Source organism: Nicrophorus vespilloides, unplaced genomic scaffold (assembly GCF_001412225.1).
Source record: "Nicrophorus vespilloides isolate i.1.1-1 unplaced genomic scaffold, Nicve_v1.0, whole genome shotgun sequence".
NCBI classification, from domain to species: domain Eukaryota; kingdom Metazoa; phylum Arthropoda; class Insecta; order Coleoptera; family Silphidae; genus Nicrophorus; species Nicrophorus vespilloides.
The window spans coordinates 698,374-719,130 of NW_017100085.1; the positions used below are offsets into that span (position 1 = coordinate 698,374).

At 33.2% G+C, this 20,757-nt stretch overlaps 5 protein-coding genes and 1 non-coding gene across 6 annotated transcripts in view; 3 read left to right on the plus strand and 3 right to left on the minus strand.

The window, feature by feature from the left end:
- Positions 1–5,009: 5,009 nt before the first annotated feature.
- Positions 5,010–6,416, minus strand: LOC108567115. Its single transcript, XM_017927388.1, has 5 exons — positions 6,242–6,416; positions 5,691–6,187; positions 5,331–5,420; positions 5,124–5,279; positions 5,010–5,060 (listed from the first exon to the last, which is right to left on the minus strand). Exons 1-5 carry the CDS (start codon positions 6,414–6,416, stop codon positions 5,010–5,012), a joined length of 969 nt encoding a protein of 322 aa, XP_017782877.1.
- Positions 6,417–9,174: 2,758 nt separating this feature from the next.
- LOC108567150 lies at positions 9,175–11,163 on the plus strand. Its single transcript, XM_017927450.1, has 3 exons — positions 9,175–9,823; positions 10,179–10,414; positions 10,472–11,163. Exons 1-3 carry the CDS (start codon positions 9,787–9,789, stop codon positions 10,946–10,948), a joined length of 750 nt encoding a protein of 249 aa, XP_017782939.1. The 5' UTR covers positions 9,175–9,786; the 3' UTR covers positions 10,949–11,163.
- Positions 10,952–15,585, minus strand: LOC108567117 (intracellular protein transport protein USO1-like). Its single transcript, XM_017927389.1, has 5 exons — positions 15,299–15,585; positions 11,749–15,241; positions 11,544–11,684; positions 11,191–11,314; positions 10,952–11,130 (listed from the first exon to the last, which is right to left on the minus strand). Exons 1-5 carry the CDS (start codon positions 15,385–15,387, stop codon positions 10,952–10,954), a joined length of 4,026 nt encoding a protein of 1,341 aa, XP_017782878.1. The 5' UTR covers positions 15,388–15,585.
- A 42-nt stretch (positions 15,586–15,627) lies between these two features.
- On the plus strand, positions 15,628–18,609 carry LOC108567119. Its single transcript, XM_017927391.1, has 6 exons — positions 15,628–15,708; positions 15,974–16,498; positions 16,549–16,790; positions 16,842–17,072; positions 17,130–17,394; positions 17,445–18,609. The coding sequence occupies exons 2-6, from the start codon at positions 15,976–15,978 to the stop codon at positions 17,612–17,614; spliced, it is 1,431 nt and encodes a 476-aa protein (XP_017782880.1). The 5' UTR covers positions 15,628–15,708; positions 15,974–15,975; the 3' UTR covers positions 17,615–18,609.
- A 466-nt stretch (positions 18,610–19,075) lies between these two features.
- On the minus strand, positions 19,076–19,147 carry Trnad-guc. Its single transcript has one exon. It is a non-coding gene; the product is annotated as a tRNA-Asp (tRNA).
- A 1,551-nt stretch (positions 19,148–20,698) lies between these two features.
- LOC108567140 (titin homolog) overlaps positions 20,699–20,757 on the plus strand; it is a 36,859-nt gene continuing 36,800 nt past the window's right edge. The window contains exon 1 of the mRNA XM_017927437.1: positions 20,699–20,713. The gene's annotated coding sequence lies outside the window, so the exon portion shown is untranslated. The remainder of the gene's footprint in view (positions 20,714–20,757) is intronic.

Consider the following 20,757-nt stretch of genomic DNA (forward strand, 5'->3'; position numbering starts at 1 on the left):
TAACTTATGGAATATTCCGAAGAACGGTTACACATTAAATCGTATAGTTGCGTCTATTATATCACCACTTAACAGCCTTTTTCCGCTCCTAAATGTTTGGGTAAGATCATAAAACTTAGATAAAGAAACGATTGTATTTTCCACAGGCTCAAAACTGATTTCCTTATTTCCCACGCAGTCCCTTTTTGAAATGAGCACATTTTAGTATTGTATAATTTAGTCTTAGCTAGAGGGTTGAACCAGGGGGGTCCAAGTAGCTAGTTAATAAACTCGCCACTTTTACAAATTGCTGCCACAACAACAACACCAGGCTAGCTCAACCTACCAAATTAACAAAAAAAAATATGTGTGTATATGTGTGTGTACTTTTTAATATATATATATATATATATAAATAATTTTAAATTTATGAAATAAATTATAAATGATTTTTAAATTTATGAAATAAATTATAAATGATTTTTAAATTTACCAAATATATTTATTATTTTTAGTTAATACATTCAAAAATAGTAATTAACAAATTGTCTTATATATATAGGCCTCTCCAGCATTCTGAACGAACTCCTTCTTCAGATGTTCCACGTTTTCCTCTGTTTCAAATCTCGAATCTACGGAATAAACATATATTAATAGTAATTAAGTTAAACTTTTCAAACTATAAAATAATTATCAATAACTGCATCATTCATAAGATTTTCTGTCAACATTGGATAATCGTACTTTAAGAACTTCAGTCTCTTTCTGTACTTTTCAGGAAAATGAAAATTGCATACTTTCTTAGCTTTCCTTATATACTGATTGTCCATATCTTTCAGTGAATCGTTACTTGTAGCAACTTTACAAATAACAAAGAATCAATAGGTGGAAATAATCTCAACCCTATTTTGTCTCCTTGTTTTGTAAAACATTCTTCAACGCAGCAAGTATAAACCATCCTAATATAGAACGTGCATTAATTGTACATACATAGTTATGGGTTGAACTGAGAGGTTGGTCTTACTTGGAGAGTCCAAGGAAGAGCACTTACTTCTTAAATACTAACTTAAGAGAAGAATGTAACACTTAGTAATAATCCATCAGATCAACTATTATATAGTTGAATTCTCAATAAAAATTCCGATGTGTATAATAACACTAATTAAGAATATTGCATTTAATATTCATAAATCCCTCCGCAATGACATAACTACGAGATAATCCACAGTGTCCAGAGATAGTCTTAATCCCGATACACGACACCTTATTTACCTGTACTTCGGACCATAACTCGCATTTTTTTTACATAGAAAAATCGACTCAAAATTTGCGTTTTGTATGGTGCAAATGTAATAAAATATTATTTTCCAAAAATTGTCCCATAAATTTGGAATATGATTATTCTTAAGATCCTAAAAATACAGTAATGTAATGTATAATTTAATATTGTCATTAGTTGAAAAAAAAAAATGTTCTTTTCAACAAATGAAACTAAATTTTTTTTAATTAATTATTTAGGTTTATGTTCAAACACTAAAGAAATAAATTTCACATTGAAAGCAGTAACAAAGTAGTAATTTCTGTTTTATTAGTAAATATTTCATATAATTAGAGAACGTTTAAACAAACGTATAAAATATAATTAATGAGAAGAACGTACAAAGTGAATTCACGAAAGCTACAATTATGAATATTACCGTATCATATATAAAAACAAAGCACGCATCTAATGGTGCATTCGTATAATTCTATTAGAAAAAGAAACTCGAATAAACATGAATCCTGAAGAGAATATAGAATTGTGCGTATTTTCTAAAAGAATTCTAAGATATTTTCAATATTGGAGCATAACTGATATGACAAAATTTAAATATTTGAGAGCTTTCATGTCATCATTGTTTACTTACACGCTTAGTATGGGAATGATATGGAATATTTTCAAAAAATTAGGCAAGTCGTAATTATATTCTTCTTATTTTTTTAATTTTTCAATATCTGTGAATTTTTAGAAAAGGACAAGTTCGATTTCGTTGCGATCGGTGAAGAGCTTGCATGTTCAATGGCTCAATCGATGATGATGTTTTTGTTCTACAGACACGTGAATTACCACAAAGAATTGGAGAAGGTGCTTTTCGCATTGGGTGATTTCAGTGTTTACGAGAAACCAATTGGAATTGATAAATTGAATAAAAACGTAGAAATGATCATCAAATGGTCCACCGTCATTTGCAGCATCTCTTTGTCATCCGTATGGTTGTATTCCATGTTGATGCACTGCGAGGACTACGTTGAAGATAGCTGCGGCCTCATGCTTCCTGCCTATTTTCCAATCAACGTTTACGAGAGGAATGGAAGACGAATTGTGGCAACTACTCAGGTCTTCTTTACGATTCACGGTTCTCAGGGTGCCTGCCTCATTGCCTGCACCGGCATATCACCTTCCGAGTTTTTAAGCAACAGAATCATGCACATGGTTCACATGATTCAGCAGATCAAACAGATCGAAGGTCGTCCGAAGAGAAAAGAACACCTGAAGAAAATTGTTCAATTTCATCAGAATATTATATAGTTCAGTTTAACGGCTCAAACAATTTGCTAGAACTCTATACATATTTTTTTTTTTTAGTATATGGGAGAAATATTGCGGATTGGTTAATCCCAGTTTATTAGTTCTTTACATCTGTGCACCGATCGTCATGAGCACAATTGTCCTTCAATTTTTCTACGTGATTATTATTATTTTTGTATTTTATGTAATCTCTCCTACTATTCTATATTCCTTTGCAGACAATATCGTTGCTCAACATAGTACACTTTTGGAATTGGCTCGGTGTCACCTTTTTTGCTGCTCTTATTGGTGAAAATATTTGTACTTCTGTAAATTAGCAATTCTAATTAAATTCAGCTACTTTTTAAATAAGTCTTTTCAGTCCGAGAAGTTAATTGAGGCTATTTATGAATGTATTCCTTTCGACGGAGATGTGGACACTCAGAAAGATATGATGCTGATTCTAATTCGATCGCAGAGGGAATTGTATTTACCGTGCGGAAAATTCACGAAAATCAATTTTATGCTTTTCATGAGTGTACGGCTCGAACACTTACATCTATGCAATTGAATTTAATACATGTTTATTTTGTTTTAGGTAACGAAATCTATTTATACTTGCTTGACCATCATAAGAAAGCCTTAAAATTATCACATGACTAAATAATATTAATATTCAATCTACAAATAACAGAAGTTAACTAAGCACTTAAATTGCAGTTTCTTGCTTTCTTGTTATTTAGGCATTAATTGTTTTAAAGTTAATATACACTATTTTTCAGCTGTTGTAGCAAAATCTCAATTGCATTAAAAATCACAATAACTGCAATTCCAGAAATATTAATTATTAATTTTTGTATAACAGAAATATTAATAATAAATACGGAAAGATTGCTGTCACTTGCATTATGTATGTTGATATACAATAAATTATAATAAAATATTCTCCAAATGCTTTTTTATTATTTGTTTTATATTATTTATTTATAATAAATAAATTTCATAAAGTTGTAAATCGTCTAAACCAAACACTTGATTTTATGGTTTAAACGAAAGTAATAACAATCAATCAATTTATATAAATTTATGATAATAAATTTATATTAAAAATATTTATAATAAATCCAAATACCAATGAACATGATTAAAATTGTCAATGAAAACAGTTTTTCTTCATTTACCTATAATTGTATCACAAAAAAAAATTATTGCGTTTTATGGTCAAAATGTAATAAAATATTATTCTCCAAAAATTTTCCATACATTTGTAGTACGTTTTATCATACGATAAGGTCCTTAAAATACGGTAATGTAAAGTATAGTTGACAGAAGATGTTATTTTCAAGAAATACAAATGAAATTATTTTTATTAATTATGTAGGTTTATGTTCAAACACTAAAAAAGAAATAAGTTTCTCGTTGAAAACAGTAACAAAGTAGTAATTTCTCTTTTATTAGTAAATATTTCATATAATTATAGAACGTTTAAACAAACGTATAAAAAATAATTAATGAGAAGAATGGACAAAGTGAATTCACGAAAGCTACAATTATGAATATTACCGTATTCTATATTAAAGCAAAGCACATGGTGATGCATACGCATAAATAAAGTGACCATATTTCCCGTTTTGAACGTCTGTCCCGTTTTTAGAAAAAGAGCTGAAGAGTGTCTTCTTTGAAGAAATAAAAAATAAATGAATGGGCAAATTTATCTAAATTATCTAAGTGCGAAGAAATTCAAAGTGTAATGTATGAATTGATTGAAAAATGATTTATTGATTCTAAATACACAGAAGCAATACATTGAAAGTGTCTTTTCCCCTATAAATAAGTTACGGATAAGCAAAAAAATACAACTGAAAGTCCCAGTTTTAAAGCCATGTTACTTACGAAAGTAAATTTTCAGAATTCTTGCCAAGAATTTCATTCCTATTTAAAATCCAAATATACAAGTTCAATTTTGGCATATAATAATGATGTATTTATTCTTCAGACACTTGAGTTATTAATACACTTTTTCTTTTAGTTTATGGGAAAAATACAGTGGTTTAGTTAATTATAGTTTAATAATTCTTCACATCAGCGCTCCGATCGTTATGAGCTCAATTGTTTACCAATTGCAGAAATTGGCATGTAGCACATTCTTTTTTCACTTTTTTATAATATAATAATAAAATTCTATTGATTATATTATATAACTGTCCAATTTTAAGAGAAAATAAGGTGCAAAATATAGTGCAGGAAATACAAGTAATATCATAAAAGAAGTTACAGCTATTAGTTGCATACTTTGGACTCATATTTGTAAATATTAAAGAAAGTTTTCATAGAAAAAATAAGTAATAAATTAGATAATTGCGTACACTAGTATTTAATAGAATTGCTGAATATTCAATTATATAATACTTTGTCCTATTGATTCTTAATGAGTTAATTTCAACCTACATAAAATTACCTTTTGAAGTAAACTGCTTTTGATTTATATTCTATCATAAATCAACATCATGAAAGTGTACATGCTTTTGATGAGCTAGAAACGGAGAGAATGAGAAGATTGTAAAAGATTATTTCGTTAATTTGCAATTCAATTTACGCTCATTAGAAGCAAATGGCCACAGCAACCCATTAAACCGGCGGAGATCGCGTGCGGTCTGGACGAACGGATCATCAGCATATGCATGGACTTCTGAGTTCTCACGTCTCCGTCCCATGGGATATTTGGGAAAATGCCGTCGTGTAAATCGGAGCTCTACGAAACGTTTACAAATCTACGTATTAAATCCTTATAATTCACACTCACCGCATTGATCAGCCGTTGCCCGATGAAGCAAATCAGACAAAGGTTGTTTGCCCATGAAAGGGCGTGAGCGAAATGAGTGTAGTTAAATTTCTAAACCAAAAAACAATACAATTACATTATGCAACCTAAAAGTAAATAAATAGGTACCAATAGTAATTGAATCATAATAAAAGTGAAGATAATAATGGATATGGGCATTTGTATAGTAAACAGCGAAGAAGTAGCGTCTTTCAATTTATCTGAAATTCTGAAGAAAAGAGAAAATAACCCAAAATATTGAGTTTTTTTTTTATAATCTTACTCGATAATTTTGTAATGGTATAGTATGATTTTTTTCAAATGCGCGTGTCGCCCTTCCACCATTCCAGGCACTTGCTTAATCATGGAAAGCAAATGGTGAATGCGATTGATGGTAAGTTCCGATATGAAGATGATGGTAAGAAAACTGAAGGTGACAAGGTATATCCCGACGCATCCTCCGTAGACTTGGTAGACCATGACCATAGTTTTCTTTGATCTACTACGTAAATCGAAGAATGGTAACCAAAAGTTGACCATCAAACCGCAATCATCAACAATACCCTCTTCGCATTTCATCATATATAAGACTGAGGTTACGCAGAAGAACGAAATTATGACCCAAACGGAGAAGATTCTAATCACCATATCTAGTTTCTTGTTAAGCTCATCAACGCCGCGCGGTTTTTCGTAAACCGAAAAATCACCCAATTCCTTGAACAAAACATTGTACACGTTGTAGTGTCTGACGAAGTTGAAAACGACGTTGTAAACGCCAAAAATCGAAGATATCCCAGAGAAGTCATCGCTTATATTCACGTACTTAAACATATCATTGTCTAAAAATATATATATATATTTCAAAGATTATTTATTATTTGAAGTGCACTTACTGTATGAGTAATAGATGTGACCCATCATACCCATCATCACTATAGCGATGCTTGTTAAACGGAAAACGCATCGACAGTAGAAAAGAAAATTCTGATTGGTTGTTGGCCAAATGTCGACAATCTTCATTCCCTTTATCAAATCTCTGCAGACGATTATTTTCTGCTGCGACTCCATGCTTCCTCCACCGATCAATGATCAAATCAAGGGAATAATTCGTAATCCAATTTTATATGGTCTTTGATCAATCATTACTTCCATTCAAGGTACCCATTATGCAATCATATACTTACTATCAATTAAATTTAATTTGAAAGCAAAAAGTTACAGAATTGAGTTCATTGATTACAAATAGCTTAATTTCTGTTAACGTTTTTAATATTCAATAATTGATCTCATTATCAAAAACGCAATACATTTTATCGTTCCAAGAATTATTATTCTGTAATTACATAATATATCATCTTTTAAACTAAAATTATTTAAAATAAATACTTAATAGTAAAATAAGTCAATTTCGTTTCAAAAACCTTTAAAGATATATCCCGAATAGTAAGCTAATAGCAATTTATTAATTAATAGAAATGTTATAGTAGACATGAAATTGAGTTTACCAAACAACTTTTTAATTTGGTTAAGTGTTCCTTTGTTGCATTTAATGAGGATGTGCAGCTGCGTGTCCGGTGAACATATATATATGTATATACATAGAGATGTATGTCGAAGTTGTAGAGCGTGACAAAGGGCCGATGCAATGGATCGAAATTCATGGAATTGCCCAGCAACAAGTTGCAAGCATTCCACGCAGAAGTTATGCAATTAATGGATTTACATTTTATTTTGTTTCTCAAAAAGTTATAAAGGTAAAATAGATATTTAGAAAAAAAAAATAGGTTTTAATATACGTATTTCGAGATTTATATCTATTATCATTTTGCTGAAATAAGCTGTCAAATTTGAAAAGCAGTGTCCTCACGTTCTATGTTTTTACTCAATAAACAAGTATTCTAATGACAAACTGAATACTACAATTAAAGCCAGATATATAAACTTCGTGTCTATATCGCAAGCCCGACAACCGAAAGACCGTCTATTGAAATCCCGACTGTATCGAAATTCCAAAGTTCGGAATAATTTAAAAATGTTATTGTAGACATTTTCGATATAGTCGGGATTTTGATACAGTCGGGATTATGGTTGTCGGGATTTCTATACAGTCAGGATTTCGAACGTCGGAATTTCGATAAATTTCAAACGTCGGGATCTCAAACGTCGAGAATTTGATTGACGGTATTTCGGTTGTCGGGTTTACGATTGCCACCGATAAGCCTCAATATACTTGTACTTCTAGCTTTGTACTCAACATTATTTTACTATAATAACTTTAAAATATAACGTTTTAAATTTATCATATTATTCAAAAACCAAGCATTCTAATTGCAAACAAAAAATCTGCAATTAAAGTTAGATATATAAGTTTCAATTTGCTTGTACTTCCAGCTTTGTACCTATTACGATTTTTCTTTAATAAATTTGAAAAAAATATCTAAGCAATTTCTTCAAATTTTATCATAAAAATCGTTCACTATCATGCTCAAGTATTAGTCTCCCATAAATTTTCTCCTCCAAATTCCTTTTCCAAGTTGCTTAACTTTATTGTTTGATATTTTTATATAGATAAATTTCGTATCTTTTTACATCTTTTATAAAATAATCTGTTATATTATTTTTCTTCGTGTCTCCACTCTCCTCACTCGGTTTGTGCATTGCACAGTTTCACCAGTCTTCGCTTTAGTGCTCTTAGAAATAAGGACATACAGGTTACATATAACATAGGTAATTAGGTTTCAATTAAATCTGGCTAAATGAGCGACTAGCTCACATATACGCCACCCCTTAACAATTACCATTCTCTGTATTGCATATTTACATAAATAAAAGTCTTTTTCATCGTAAAAATCGTTTAAATTAAAAATTAACTTAACTCTTTTATAAAAATGTATTGTTCTTAACTTTCATGTATCGACAAAAATATAATACATAAAAAAGTCTTTATATATTTTTTTTGTTCCCGACGTTTGAAATCCTGATATTCGAAATCCCGACAACCATAATCCCGACTATATCAAAATCCCGACTATATTAAAATCCCGACAACCATAATCTCGACTGTATCAAAATCCCGACTATATCGAAATGTATACAATAACATTTTTAAATTATTTCGGAGCGTTGTGACTTTTAAATTGCTATTAATAATAAATAATAACAATTAATAATCTAATTTTATTTGAGATTATTTCATAATATTAAGGTTTATTATGAATAATTCAACAAAATCAAATTAATTAATAATAATAAACGTGTAGCACAAGGTGACTAAGATCCGAAATAATTTAAAAATGTTATTGTAAAAATTTTCGATATAATCAAAAAAATTGATATAGTCGGGATTATGGTTATCGAGATTTTGATATAGTCGGGATTTCGATACAATCGGGATTTCAATAGACAGTCTTTCGGTTGTCGGGCTTATATATAGACCCTATAAGATTTTAAAACTTATAATTAATGTCTTCTACGTAATCTAATTAATTTATATGATGATGGTTATTTCTTGTTATAGGCAACTGTACTTGCATTTCAAAAGAGATTTTATTTTTGAAAATGAATCTAACAAAAAAAATAAAGAAAATGTAGGCTTAACAAAAGACCTTATGCATGTTAAATATTCGTTTATTGGCATTATTTTGAATTACATTTGAATCTACATTTGCTAGATTAGTATTTTTTTTAATATTAAGCAATTGTTCGACTTTAAGCTGTTCTAATCACATTGATTCTAATTTTAAACTAGATACAATTCAGATAATAGATATACTGATATTGATAATACATTGTGTTCTCACAATTGAAAAGAATTATTCTACACGAGCTAAACGGACATTTATTTTTATGCTTTGCCTACTTCACGTTTCTTTTTTCAATATAAATACAATTAGCAGCCTCGGCGCACGCCTAAAAATACAACAGCCTTCGCAGAAAAATTACAAAATAAAAATGGGATCGTATCACACCTCAAGACCCAAATTTTTATTTTGAGGTCTCGATATTATCATGACCCGTTCGATACATATCCAATCAAATCGATTCCAGCAAAGCCGTGTCACATTTTTATTTTCTGGTTGCTAATTGTAGCAGCAGCAGTAATGGACAATATAAATATTTATTTTTTCTCCCGCGGACCTGGCAGAAGGACACCCGAGGAAAATTTCGGGCTTATGTAAGAGAAGCGCGAGCTGTGGTCTCATTACCAAGGCCACCTAACCTAGCCAGGCCTCGTCTATTTCGTACATTGATAAATACATTGAAACAAGGCTCAATTTTCGCGACTGATAATTATTTTATCTAAACGTAAATAGGAAACATTCCACAGCCAATTCAATAATCGGTCGCACTTGCACGAGGAGACAACAGTGGACAGAGCAACAAATAATCAACAAACAAACAACGGAAAAGTTTTGTTTTTCTCAATACAATAATAAAAATGTCGCCACCGAGGATCTGGGCCGTGAGCGAAGATGGTAAGCGAACAAACATTCTAAATTCGAACTATCATCGCACGCAAACATTATTTAAATTTTCTTCTGGCTTGAAACAATGACCGACTCAGCTGATTCCTGTCAAAACATTTAACGACTTTGGAATGCAATACATACGTTATATATATATATTCACTTACATTTCTAAATAAAACAATAAACGTACTCATTATTTAACAAATTGCAAATAAATCCTAAATATGTAATAACAAATTAATACAAGTTTTTTTTCTGGTAAAAAAATATAAATAGGTAATATTTAGACTATTGTTAAAATCACTTTTGGTCCTAATAAAAAAATATAACAATTCTATGTAATAATAATATTTCTTTTTAGGAGAATACGATTATGTCTCGCTTTCCCCGAAGACGCTGGAAGGTGGATTGGAGGTGATGAGGAAATCGTTTTTCCTGCACGAAAGCGTAGCTGTTGCAGTGGAGTTGCACAAATATCCTGAGGCCATCAAAGAACTCGAAGAGTTGACTTTGCGCGCCGCTCGGGATGGAGTTTCGCTGGTCACGGTGGAAAGGAAAACGGGCAAAGTTGTCGCTGCCGCCTTCAACAAACTCCAGGTAATATCCACCCATAATTAAACCCATATAATAAACATATATGTTTAATATATTTAGGTACCAGCTATGCCTGGCGAAGATAACTACTTTGAAAAATACGCAGCCAATTGCAAGCAACCGTCGGCGAAGAGTTTGGTCAACTTCATGATCGAATCGGACGCGGAATGCGACCTGTTCAAGCACTGCAACGTCGACTGCCTCCTCGAGATCATGTTCCTGGCCACGCTGCCGGAATACAGAGGTAAAGGATTGGCGAAGAGGCTCTGCGAGATCTCCATCGTCATCGCCAAGCAGCTAGCATCCGGCGTCAACGTGAAGCAATCGCTGAGCGGAGAGAAATTGCCGATCGAACCGGTGCCGCAGATGGTCTCCGCTATCTACACCTCGTACATCACGCAGAAGATAGGCAAGGCGTTGAACTTCACGAAGGCCGTTGAGATCGACTTCAACAGGTGGAGCTTCGATGGTAAAACGTTCGCCGAACGGATCGGACCGAAGACGCCGACCACTACTCTAGAATACTATCGGATATAGAAGTTACATGAAGCTCTGCTGAGTGACGTCTATAGTCATCAGCTCATCCGGATATCCTAGATCGCAGATCGCTTCATCCGGACACAAGGCGTACTTCCTCACGCTCACCAACTTATACTGACCCACAGATCTACTCAACCACTCTAGATCTACAGTGATCACCTTTAATGTTTCAAGCCAATCTAAAAGAATACACAGTTTCAATTAATTAAGCCGATTCGCGTATCAATTATGCTACTCACCTCCGTACAAATTAAACTGCTGCGTGTTACTGCTTTCTGTGACTATCAAGCAAATGTCTCCGTCTTTTTCCAGAAACTCATCAATATACTTAGCCACTTTTCCGCCTAACTTAGTGATAACATTCTGAAACAAATAATATTAATAAGTTATTAATAAATTCATTATTTCCTTAATACCATAGTATTTATTAGAAATCAATCCATTTTAGATATTTTCCAAAATTTTAAATTTTAAATTGATAAAATATTTATCAATTTTGCTTTGTCCATTATCAACAACATTATCTTTTGGATTTATCGACTTTCAAACGAATATATCAAAAAAAACTTCTTTTTTTCGAAATTATAATTACCTCCAGGTCTCCTTTTGTTGTTGAAGTAAATGGAGGTGCAGCGTAGATCTTGAATCCGCGGAAAAGAGGTTTAAGTTTACTGTACAGTCTGGAATCTTTAGGCCCGGGCAGTCCTGAAGAATCCAGTACTTCGTAATGTATCTGTAATTAAAAAAAATATTAAAAATTGTAATCATTTCTGCAGTCAATAAGAGATAATAATTACCTCGGGTATAATTTCATTATGCTTTAAACAATCTATGATCCATTGGTAGTTCAGCACCCAAGCGCCTGAAGCTACAGCGTTAACGTACTTGATGGTATCATCTTTCACCTGATTCTCATCGTTCGTGTTAACAATCATGTGGGTGACTTTCTCGCTGAAGTTCGAACTATAAGTTATCAACTTCTTTTGAGCCATAGCCATTATATTGATGATTTGTTCCTTCACCAGTCTAGTGCAAGCTACGTTGGGCTGCTTCCGCTCAAAGGTAATCTTCTCTTCCTGTTTATTCTTCTTCATAAACGTCTTTAAAGATAACTGGTTACATTGAGCTTTCGGCGTGCTGCACTTCTTCTCAATGAACGACCGGGACATAAAGCGAGGCATTTGCAAGGTCTTATTAGACATCAGGTTTGTAATCGGAGAGAACGCGTCGGATTGTGAAATAATAACCGGAGAATCAATGATGTTACGTTTGGGCGGTGTCGAAGGCACCAGTGTTTTATCCGCTGAATCTTGGAACTCACGTGGTGGAGTGATTGTTCTGTCGATACGCTTATATTTACTCGGAGTGCCTTCTATAACGTCAATTTCGGCATCTGATTGAAACAATTCTTCATCTGATCCGCTTACGACTGTTGCATTTTTACTCTTCACGCTCTCGTCTGATTTGAAATTGGCCATTGCTTCTTCAATCTCATTCTCTTTGTCATCAAAACGATCAACCGATGGAGGTTTATTCAATTTCTTCGTCACACTATCCACCAGCAAGTCGCATTTATTGATAAGATCCTGAATGTTGTCTGATTTTCTGTTACCCTTCTTTTTCGGACTCAACATTTTATTCTTATTCTTCTTCGGTGATTTACGTAGCATACCTTTATCAAATTTCTTCCAAACCTCCTCAACTAAATCCATGTTCACTTCAGAATCTGAAGAGCAGGATAATTGAATTTTAGCCAGTGGACTCCTCGCCTGACTCTGCGTATCGAACTGCACCATTACCTGCTCTTGCATGAAGCGTTTGTTGTTCCTTTTAAATTTGTTCTCATGATCAGATTCAGATTCTGGAGAGGGCGTACGTATACGCTTGAAGTTCTTATTTGAGTTTTCCTGCGCGAAGGACAATCTGCGACTTCGCTTCTTTGGCTGTGTATCAACAGTCAAGAACAGATCATTTTGACTTTGGTTCTGCAAACTTGTTTGTATCAAAGCATTCAGCAATGGATCATCATTAGCTTTGATCGCCGACAATCCAATATTGATCATTTTTCTTTTATTTGCATTAAGAGGCGTCGAATGCATCAATCGATCCGAAGCCCGAGAAAGAGCGTTTTTTATATTCATTGCATCTTCTTCATCATCGTCGTCTGAGAGTACTTGAATATCTTTACTTGTGGACGGTTTCGGCTCCGTCTTAGTATCATCAATAACAATCACAGCTGATTGTAAAACATCAGATTGTTTGCTCAAATTGTCCATAATTTGAGAAATAGACTCTTGCGTCTCTCCTTTTTTCTCATCCTTTTTATTTAGCTCCAGCGTCGTGATATCAAAGTTTTCCATGATTTGCGTTATGCTCTGATGCGTATCCTCAATTTTATGTCGATTTTCCATTTTCTTTGGCGGAGTAAAATCAATATTCTGTAAAATTTTAATTTTTTGGCTTCGTGGCCTACTCACATTCGCTTTAAGCATCTGCTGCGTAGAGTAATTAAAATCTTCTAGGTTTTCGGACAAGGTAATTGTTTCATCTTTTTCATTAGTTTGTACGAAAACTGATTTCATTTCATTGTTTACAGTTTGAATACATTTATCATCAAAATGTCTGTTCTCTCTTACTGCGCAGACTTCACATTTAGTTTTTTGCGTTTGTGTGCATATGTTTGCTACTGAAAGAGCTTCAGTTTGAATTGTACGAGTCTCAGTTTTTACTGCAAGAGCTTCAGTTTGAACTGAACGAGCTTCAGTTTCAACTCTGCGCTCGTCGTGATTAAAGTATGTTTGCGTGGAAGCATCCATAATCAACCAATTTTTAATATTGTAATAATCATTGTCCTTAAGAATAGCATCCAGTTGGAGCATAAGTGGCTGGATTTCTTGAATCACTGACTTTATAACACTAGCCTTTGCTCCAGACATATCCTTCGCTATTTTCCTCTCGATTTTGTTGAACATGTCTTCATAAGATGTATTTAAGTCTTCAACATCAATCACCTTCTGAGTTGGCAAAGAGAATAGCTCATTATCGTCAGCCGAAGTATTTTCAACGCTTTTATTAACGACCAACTCGATTTCCTTGCTTTGAAATATCTCGTTAGATTTATTATTATCGGCATTGCGACAATCGTTTGGTTCGAAAACGCTGTACTCAGATTGGGTCATGTTATCTCCTATCAATTGTGGAACTTGCTTCTCCCAGAAGGTTTCCATATTAGTTAAATGTACATATGGCACTCGCTTAGTAATACTGTTTTTTACTATATTTAAATTCGATTTATCTTTCTCAACAACCGCTACTACTGTATCATCAGCAGTCGTTTCATTTTCATCTACTGTATCGTCCCTCACCACAGTTTCAGTCCTACTTAAATTTTGTTTTAATTTAACAACATCAGATACAGAAGCCTCTGCCGCCTTGTTACGTGTCTTCATAATCTTCTGTTGCGATTTCTGAACCTTCAACTTCTTGAGCGGCGGAGATTTTTTCTTGCTGCTTCTATTTAAAGTTTTCAACCTCTTCCAACCGGAAGTAAACTCTTTATTCAAGTTATCCAGACATTCATCCTCCATCTTCTGCATTAGATGGATCAATTTAACTTTATCTTTTGAACGCAAATCAGCGTTACCGGTGCTCCTCCGCTTCAGCGTAGATTTAGTTTTCTTAACAGATTCTTGCTCATTAAATGATTTGCACCTCCTCATTAACTTCTCCTTAGCATCTCTCTTAACTTTTCTCTTTTTGTGCGACTCAGATATAAAATCACCACTGCTATCAGAATTCATAGTGGTCTGTGTCAATCTATCAAAATCATTTTTGTTATCCGTAAGCCATTTGATTATGTCTTCACGACTTTGACTGTTTTGAAAGCTGTGTTGTTCATCAGCAATTTCTTGGTGCTCATTTCTATTTACTCTTGTATTATTTTTGTATGTTTTCAGAGCTGGTCTGTTATTGGCAATCACATCAAATGGCTCTACAATATTGTCTTGTTGCTTATCCTCCAAGAATTCTGTGTAATCTACTACTAGTTTAGCGAGCAAATTATCATAGGATTGAAATTCCTTAATCAATTTATTCTCAATGGAGTTGATGAATTTGACAGTTGATTCAGATGATTGATGTGGTGTCTTCTTTCTCTTATTCATTACAACCTTGCACATAGGACATACAGCTTTGTTACCTGGCACAGTGGAGCTGACAATGCAGTCAAAGCAGGCTGAGCAATATATGTGCGAACAATTGGACACAACTGGCTTTGACAATATCTTGAAGCTACAACAAAAATGATTAAGACACTTCACCTGTGAAACAATACAGGATAGATCTTACCATTTTGGACACTTCACTTGCTCCCTGAGCTCGTTCACCTTCATCAAAGTGAAAATAAACAATTCAATATCTTTTTCCGCGCCACTCATTTTTATTGCAATTGTTTCAAACTTCAAACGTCAAGACTTTGACATCTGGATCAATTTCAAGCATAGTTGTCAGATACACTTCTTCAAATCTAATTGTTTAAATTAAAGAATTAACACATCATTGGAATACAAATAATTCCTGTTTATATTCAGGATAATTTGAGGTTATCCACAAGTAAATATTATTTCAAGGATATTTAAATTTGAAAATGGCAACGTTGTAATACGGCTAATTTCGTGCGACTGAAAAACTATTGTCAAGTTGCAAGTTATCTGGTGGGGATTATTAGTGAACAAGACTTTTAAAATAAAGTGCAATAAGTATGTATATTCGCTTTAAATTAATAGTGACAATACTTTATTTACCTACAAAATTAATGTATTTGAAATAACATCATTGGATCTTTAACCATGAATACCTAAAAATATGTTGCAAACTTTACCATCCATAATTATTGATTTCCTTTTGTTATTTTCATGACGCACTTAAGATTTGTTTATCTTTATTCTTATGTTTTCGCTAAAACAACATTGACGCCTGCTTGTTATGACAAACATTTATTTTATTTATTTTTTTTCATTTCAGAAATGGATGAGGATGATCATGATGAACTATTGCAATGCTCTGATGAGGAGTCAATGTCTGAAAGTGGTGATGATCAGTGCATACCAATTGATAAACCTGAGAATGTGCAAGTGCAGACAAGCATTTACACATTGCACACCAAAACTGAGTTTATCCTCATCAAGTTTACACTGATATTAACAGCCACAGCTTTATTGATTCTATTGCCATTGTTTCAAGAGTCCATCAATATTAAAGGGAGTGCTTTCTTGATCTTGAACTTTACTTCAATTTTTGTCATGCTTATTTTGCTGGTTATCACAATTCTCTGTAGGAGATTCTGCAAAGATTTTGAGTCCATTAATGTAGCTAAGACTCCTTTGAAAGTGAGAGAGCTTGTGGCAACAAGCCTGATTTATGTTTCCAGTGGATTCATAATTATATATGCTGTGGATAGGAAGAAGGTGATGTGCCATTTGCAAGATCCCATTAAGGGACTTGTTTTGGTCTTCTCTTTGATTTACTACTTTTTCTTCTGCAAGAAATGTAAGGTTTTTCAATTTTCTCAATTTTTTTGCTAAATGTTGTACTTTTAGTGATGGGTTTGCAACGCATTTTCTCTACCACCACTATAATAGTTGGGCTTTTCATCTCCGTTGATTATGGCTTGTGTGATGAGTTTAGATGTAGAGGCAATGATAGGGAGCACAAGTCAGATGATGCAGGCTTTTGGAAGTGGCAAATCCACTCCATATGGGCAGGGATTTACATCGTCGGATTGGCTCTGTTCTCCGCTTTCTACATGCTTCTGGATAGATACCTAATCTGCTCAGCTATTGTAACGAAATAATCTTGCAAGAATTCCTTATAAAATATGTTTTTATTATAGGTGTCACCTTATGCGAGTCTTTCATCGCAACTACTAACGACAGTATCGAGATTGGTTTCGTTTCAGAGTGTAAACACGATTCCGCTTTCCTCTCAGACGAGGTCTTTGACGACAACTCGAATGAATAGAAAGGTTTACTCAGCTGTGCACCTCTCGTTTTGGTTACATGGTTTCACTTTCGCCTTCACCGTCTTATTTTTCTGGATTGACATGTTACCTAATGTCGGAAAGGTAAGTCAATGCTTTCTTGTATTTTGCTTTGAAACAATCTCTAATGTTTATTACTAGAGTGATAACATAGTGGACTTCCTCATTCACACCAACAACGGTTTAAAATGCATCTTCAATCCGAACTTGAACCACACAAGTGATTGTGGAAACACCTCCCTCTACGCTTGGCTATTCCTATTAGCCTATTTGGGATATTTCTTGTCCTCAATAAGGTTCCTCATATTGTCTCAAAGCGCTGTTTACACAATAGCCACCACTTCAGTAGCTTTGCCGATGGTCGGTATCTGGTGGTCGTTGTTCAAGATGTGCACAGTTAAGAAAGGTTTGTTTGCAAGGGTAATCGATACTAGAAATTTCAGAGTGTTCTTTCAGGTCTGCTCATTTGGGCGCCGACCCTTTCGGGAGAGCTGATCTGCGCCCTACTCGGATTACCGATAGTCTTGATCGGATTGGCGCTCCTATGCAAATCTCACTTCAAGGATTGCCACTTATCGCGCATCAGCAGCAGCACTTGCTCCGTTTCCACCGCTCACCTAGCTTGAATCTCTACTTAATCTCTTCTCTTGACAAACAACGTGACTTCCATATTGATGCCAACCTTTAATTTATTACTTCTTACTATTATTGAGGATTATCTAAGATATGATTATTCGTAGGTTAATCAAAAAATTAACTTAATGTAAAAGCGCTGTGCTTGTTCGTTCTCTTGCTCATGTAAAACAGAATCGGGAATACTGTGTTCCGTCGGTATATATTTTTTTATGTTACAGGAAGACTGAAATTTTGTGCCAAAAGTAATCAAAATATTATAAAAAAAAAAGAAGTAAGAATATATGAACTACACTCGAATGTGTGTCAATTAGGTTTCGTGTCTCTTTGGGAATCGTGACCTGCGGGAATTTGGAAGTTAACAAACATCAAATCGGGTTTCTCTCATCAAAGCAAGCAGAAATGAGAATTTGTTTTTCTTTCAGCATAAAATGTATATACGTTTAGCAGAATGTCGGATGTGCGAGATGCCTAAGTTTTCGTTCCTAGCCCGTCCAGGTCGTAGATATATTTTTCTGTGCGCGGATTGTATTTTGTCTAAGGTATATACATTACATATGGTACAAATGTTGGTTACATATTGCGGACGCACGTAAATAATTGTTGAATAATTGATATAAATGTATTTATTTATATATATATACTTCAAGAGGAAAGATGACGCAAAGCAAGCAAACACGTGAGTTGCAAGTCGAAGTGAGAAAATTTAAAAATAAAAAATCAATAATTGTTTCTAGTCATGAATCTGTAGAGGAATATCTGAAAGCTCGGTTTACCCGTTGCAGAAACAATATTTACATTTTGGATGTGCTAAATGTTGTAACGCGTAAACTAAACTCGAAGATACGATTTGCAATTCGCTTCTAATTTTAGTATTTGTGTAGTCAATAGTTTTTAACAACCCTGATCTTATCCATACGGTAAATTTGCAATGGAAAAAAAAAATGAAATCAAAAAGGTATTTTTATTTATTATCTTTTTACAAAGAACTGAAGTAAATTTTGGAAAATTAATTGTTACGTTACAAAAGTTGTTGTTTCCATTTTATATTTATAACTAATCTATCGACTGTTAATAGTAAGTTTTATGTTTAAATTTTATTTTATCATTATTAAACAAGTGTAAAAATAAATGAATCAGGGTTTTTGATATATTCTAACTAAATATACATATATGAAAGGATATATTTCAAATATTATAAAGTATAAACTATATGCCATTTATTATTACGCTGTGGAATTGTATACAGTTGTTGCTCAATATATAAATTGTGATGAATTATTGTTTTCTTTACAAATTTACCTATTATATCTCATTCATAAAAGTATACTTTCGGTTATTACATTCCAAAATAATTATTTAAAATACTTATAGAACTAAGAATGATATTATTTGTTAAATACGAATTATATAACATTTATATGTTTGAGTTCCATCAGGGACGCAAAAGAATCCTCCCCGGCGGGGAATCGAACCCCGGTCTCCCGCGTGACAGGCGGGGATACTGACCACTATACTACCGAGGACTCTTATACTTCATTACAAATTATGAAGTTTCTCATACTAAGTTATATAACTAATATCAAATTTAAGTCTACAAATAATGTTATTCAACAATTTATAATACTCACCAAATAACTTGTCAAGTAACGTGTACTGTTTACGAAATTTGTCTCTTCTATCATAAGCGTTTCTTTTTTTGAAACTGAATACTTCAACACAAATAGAATTTAGTATACATATTTAATTATTATCTAATAATTTTCACCAAAACGAAATTTATTTTCATTTATTCAAACTTTCAGTTAAGTTATGTTTTAAACGAATTATGTTTAAATAAGGGTGGAAAACATGGGAGATAATAAATGTAAATCATTAAAATACTTTAAATTGATACATATGTAATGAATCTTAGACACTACATGCTTTCAATAGTACTAATTCTAAGTTTAGTGTTTATGGAAAATGAGTTCTAAATTTATGAACGATTATAATGTTTTGATTAAGAACGTAATTTTTGATTCAATACAAAAAGTTTAGGTTTATGTAATATTCTTATTTCCATTATATAAGTAAATTTTATGGTCGCCTGTATCACAAAAATCTGATACGAAAGGTCGTTGGTTCAATTCCGAAAATCAACAAAAATGTGTGGTGGCTGTTAAACCCGAAAGGGGTAGAAATAGGGCCGGAGAGATTTATATCAATAAATAAATTGATATAAACCTCTTCTTTTTTTTTAAAAAAAGTAAATTTTACTTTACTTTTTTTTAAGCACGTTACTTAATAATTTTATGTATGCAATACTGATTTTATGAGTAGTAATACATATTTGTATCAATTTCGTCAAGTAATTTGTATAAGTACTTGGCAAGTATTGTGATTAAGAAGTTGCCTATGTATTATTTACTTTTCATTATCGTTTGTTTTGAGTAAAATAGTTTTTTTCTTCTATAAAATCCACGTACTGTTTCATTTACTAATTTTAAATTATTCCCTCCATTTTATAATAATAACGTGTTACGTAACCAAATATTACAATAAGGTGAAATTAGAAAAAGTATATGACAAGTATTGTGCTTATGAAGTTGCCTATGCTATCTTTTATTATATTGTGATTCTGCACTTCTTAAAGACTTTTGCTGCCTTTTTTTATATGAATATCGAACTCAATGTGGTAAGTCAGATTTAGTGATATGTGTATTTGATTACAAATTTCTTACTTTTAAATTTGGTAACTGTCAATTGATGATCAATTGTTTTGAGTGAAGTTGGCTTATGAACTATAAAGTAAACAAATGCGTATGCTTGTTTGGATTATGTGGTTTATTTACTTTTGTATTTCTGTGTGCCCATCGGAAAGCTGGGTAAATAAAGTGGAAAGGGGGAGGATGCAAAAAGGTCTTTAAACAAATAACAAATCGGAGGATTGCGTCCCCCCATGTGTTTTTGACAGGCCAGGACGGCGTTTCCGCTTTGCGGTGGGAGGAGCGACGTCCGCCGTCGGGTGGCGCCCCCGCGCGGCGCCGACGTCAACCCCCCGTGTCCAGCTGGTGCGCACGCGCATTCCTTTCGGGTGCGAACCAGCGTATGTACGTGATCTCGCCCTACGTGCATACAGAGTGTTTTGTTTTGT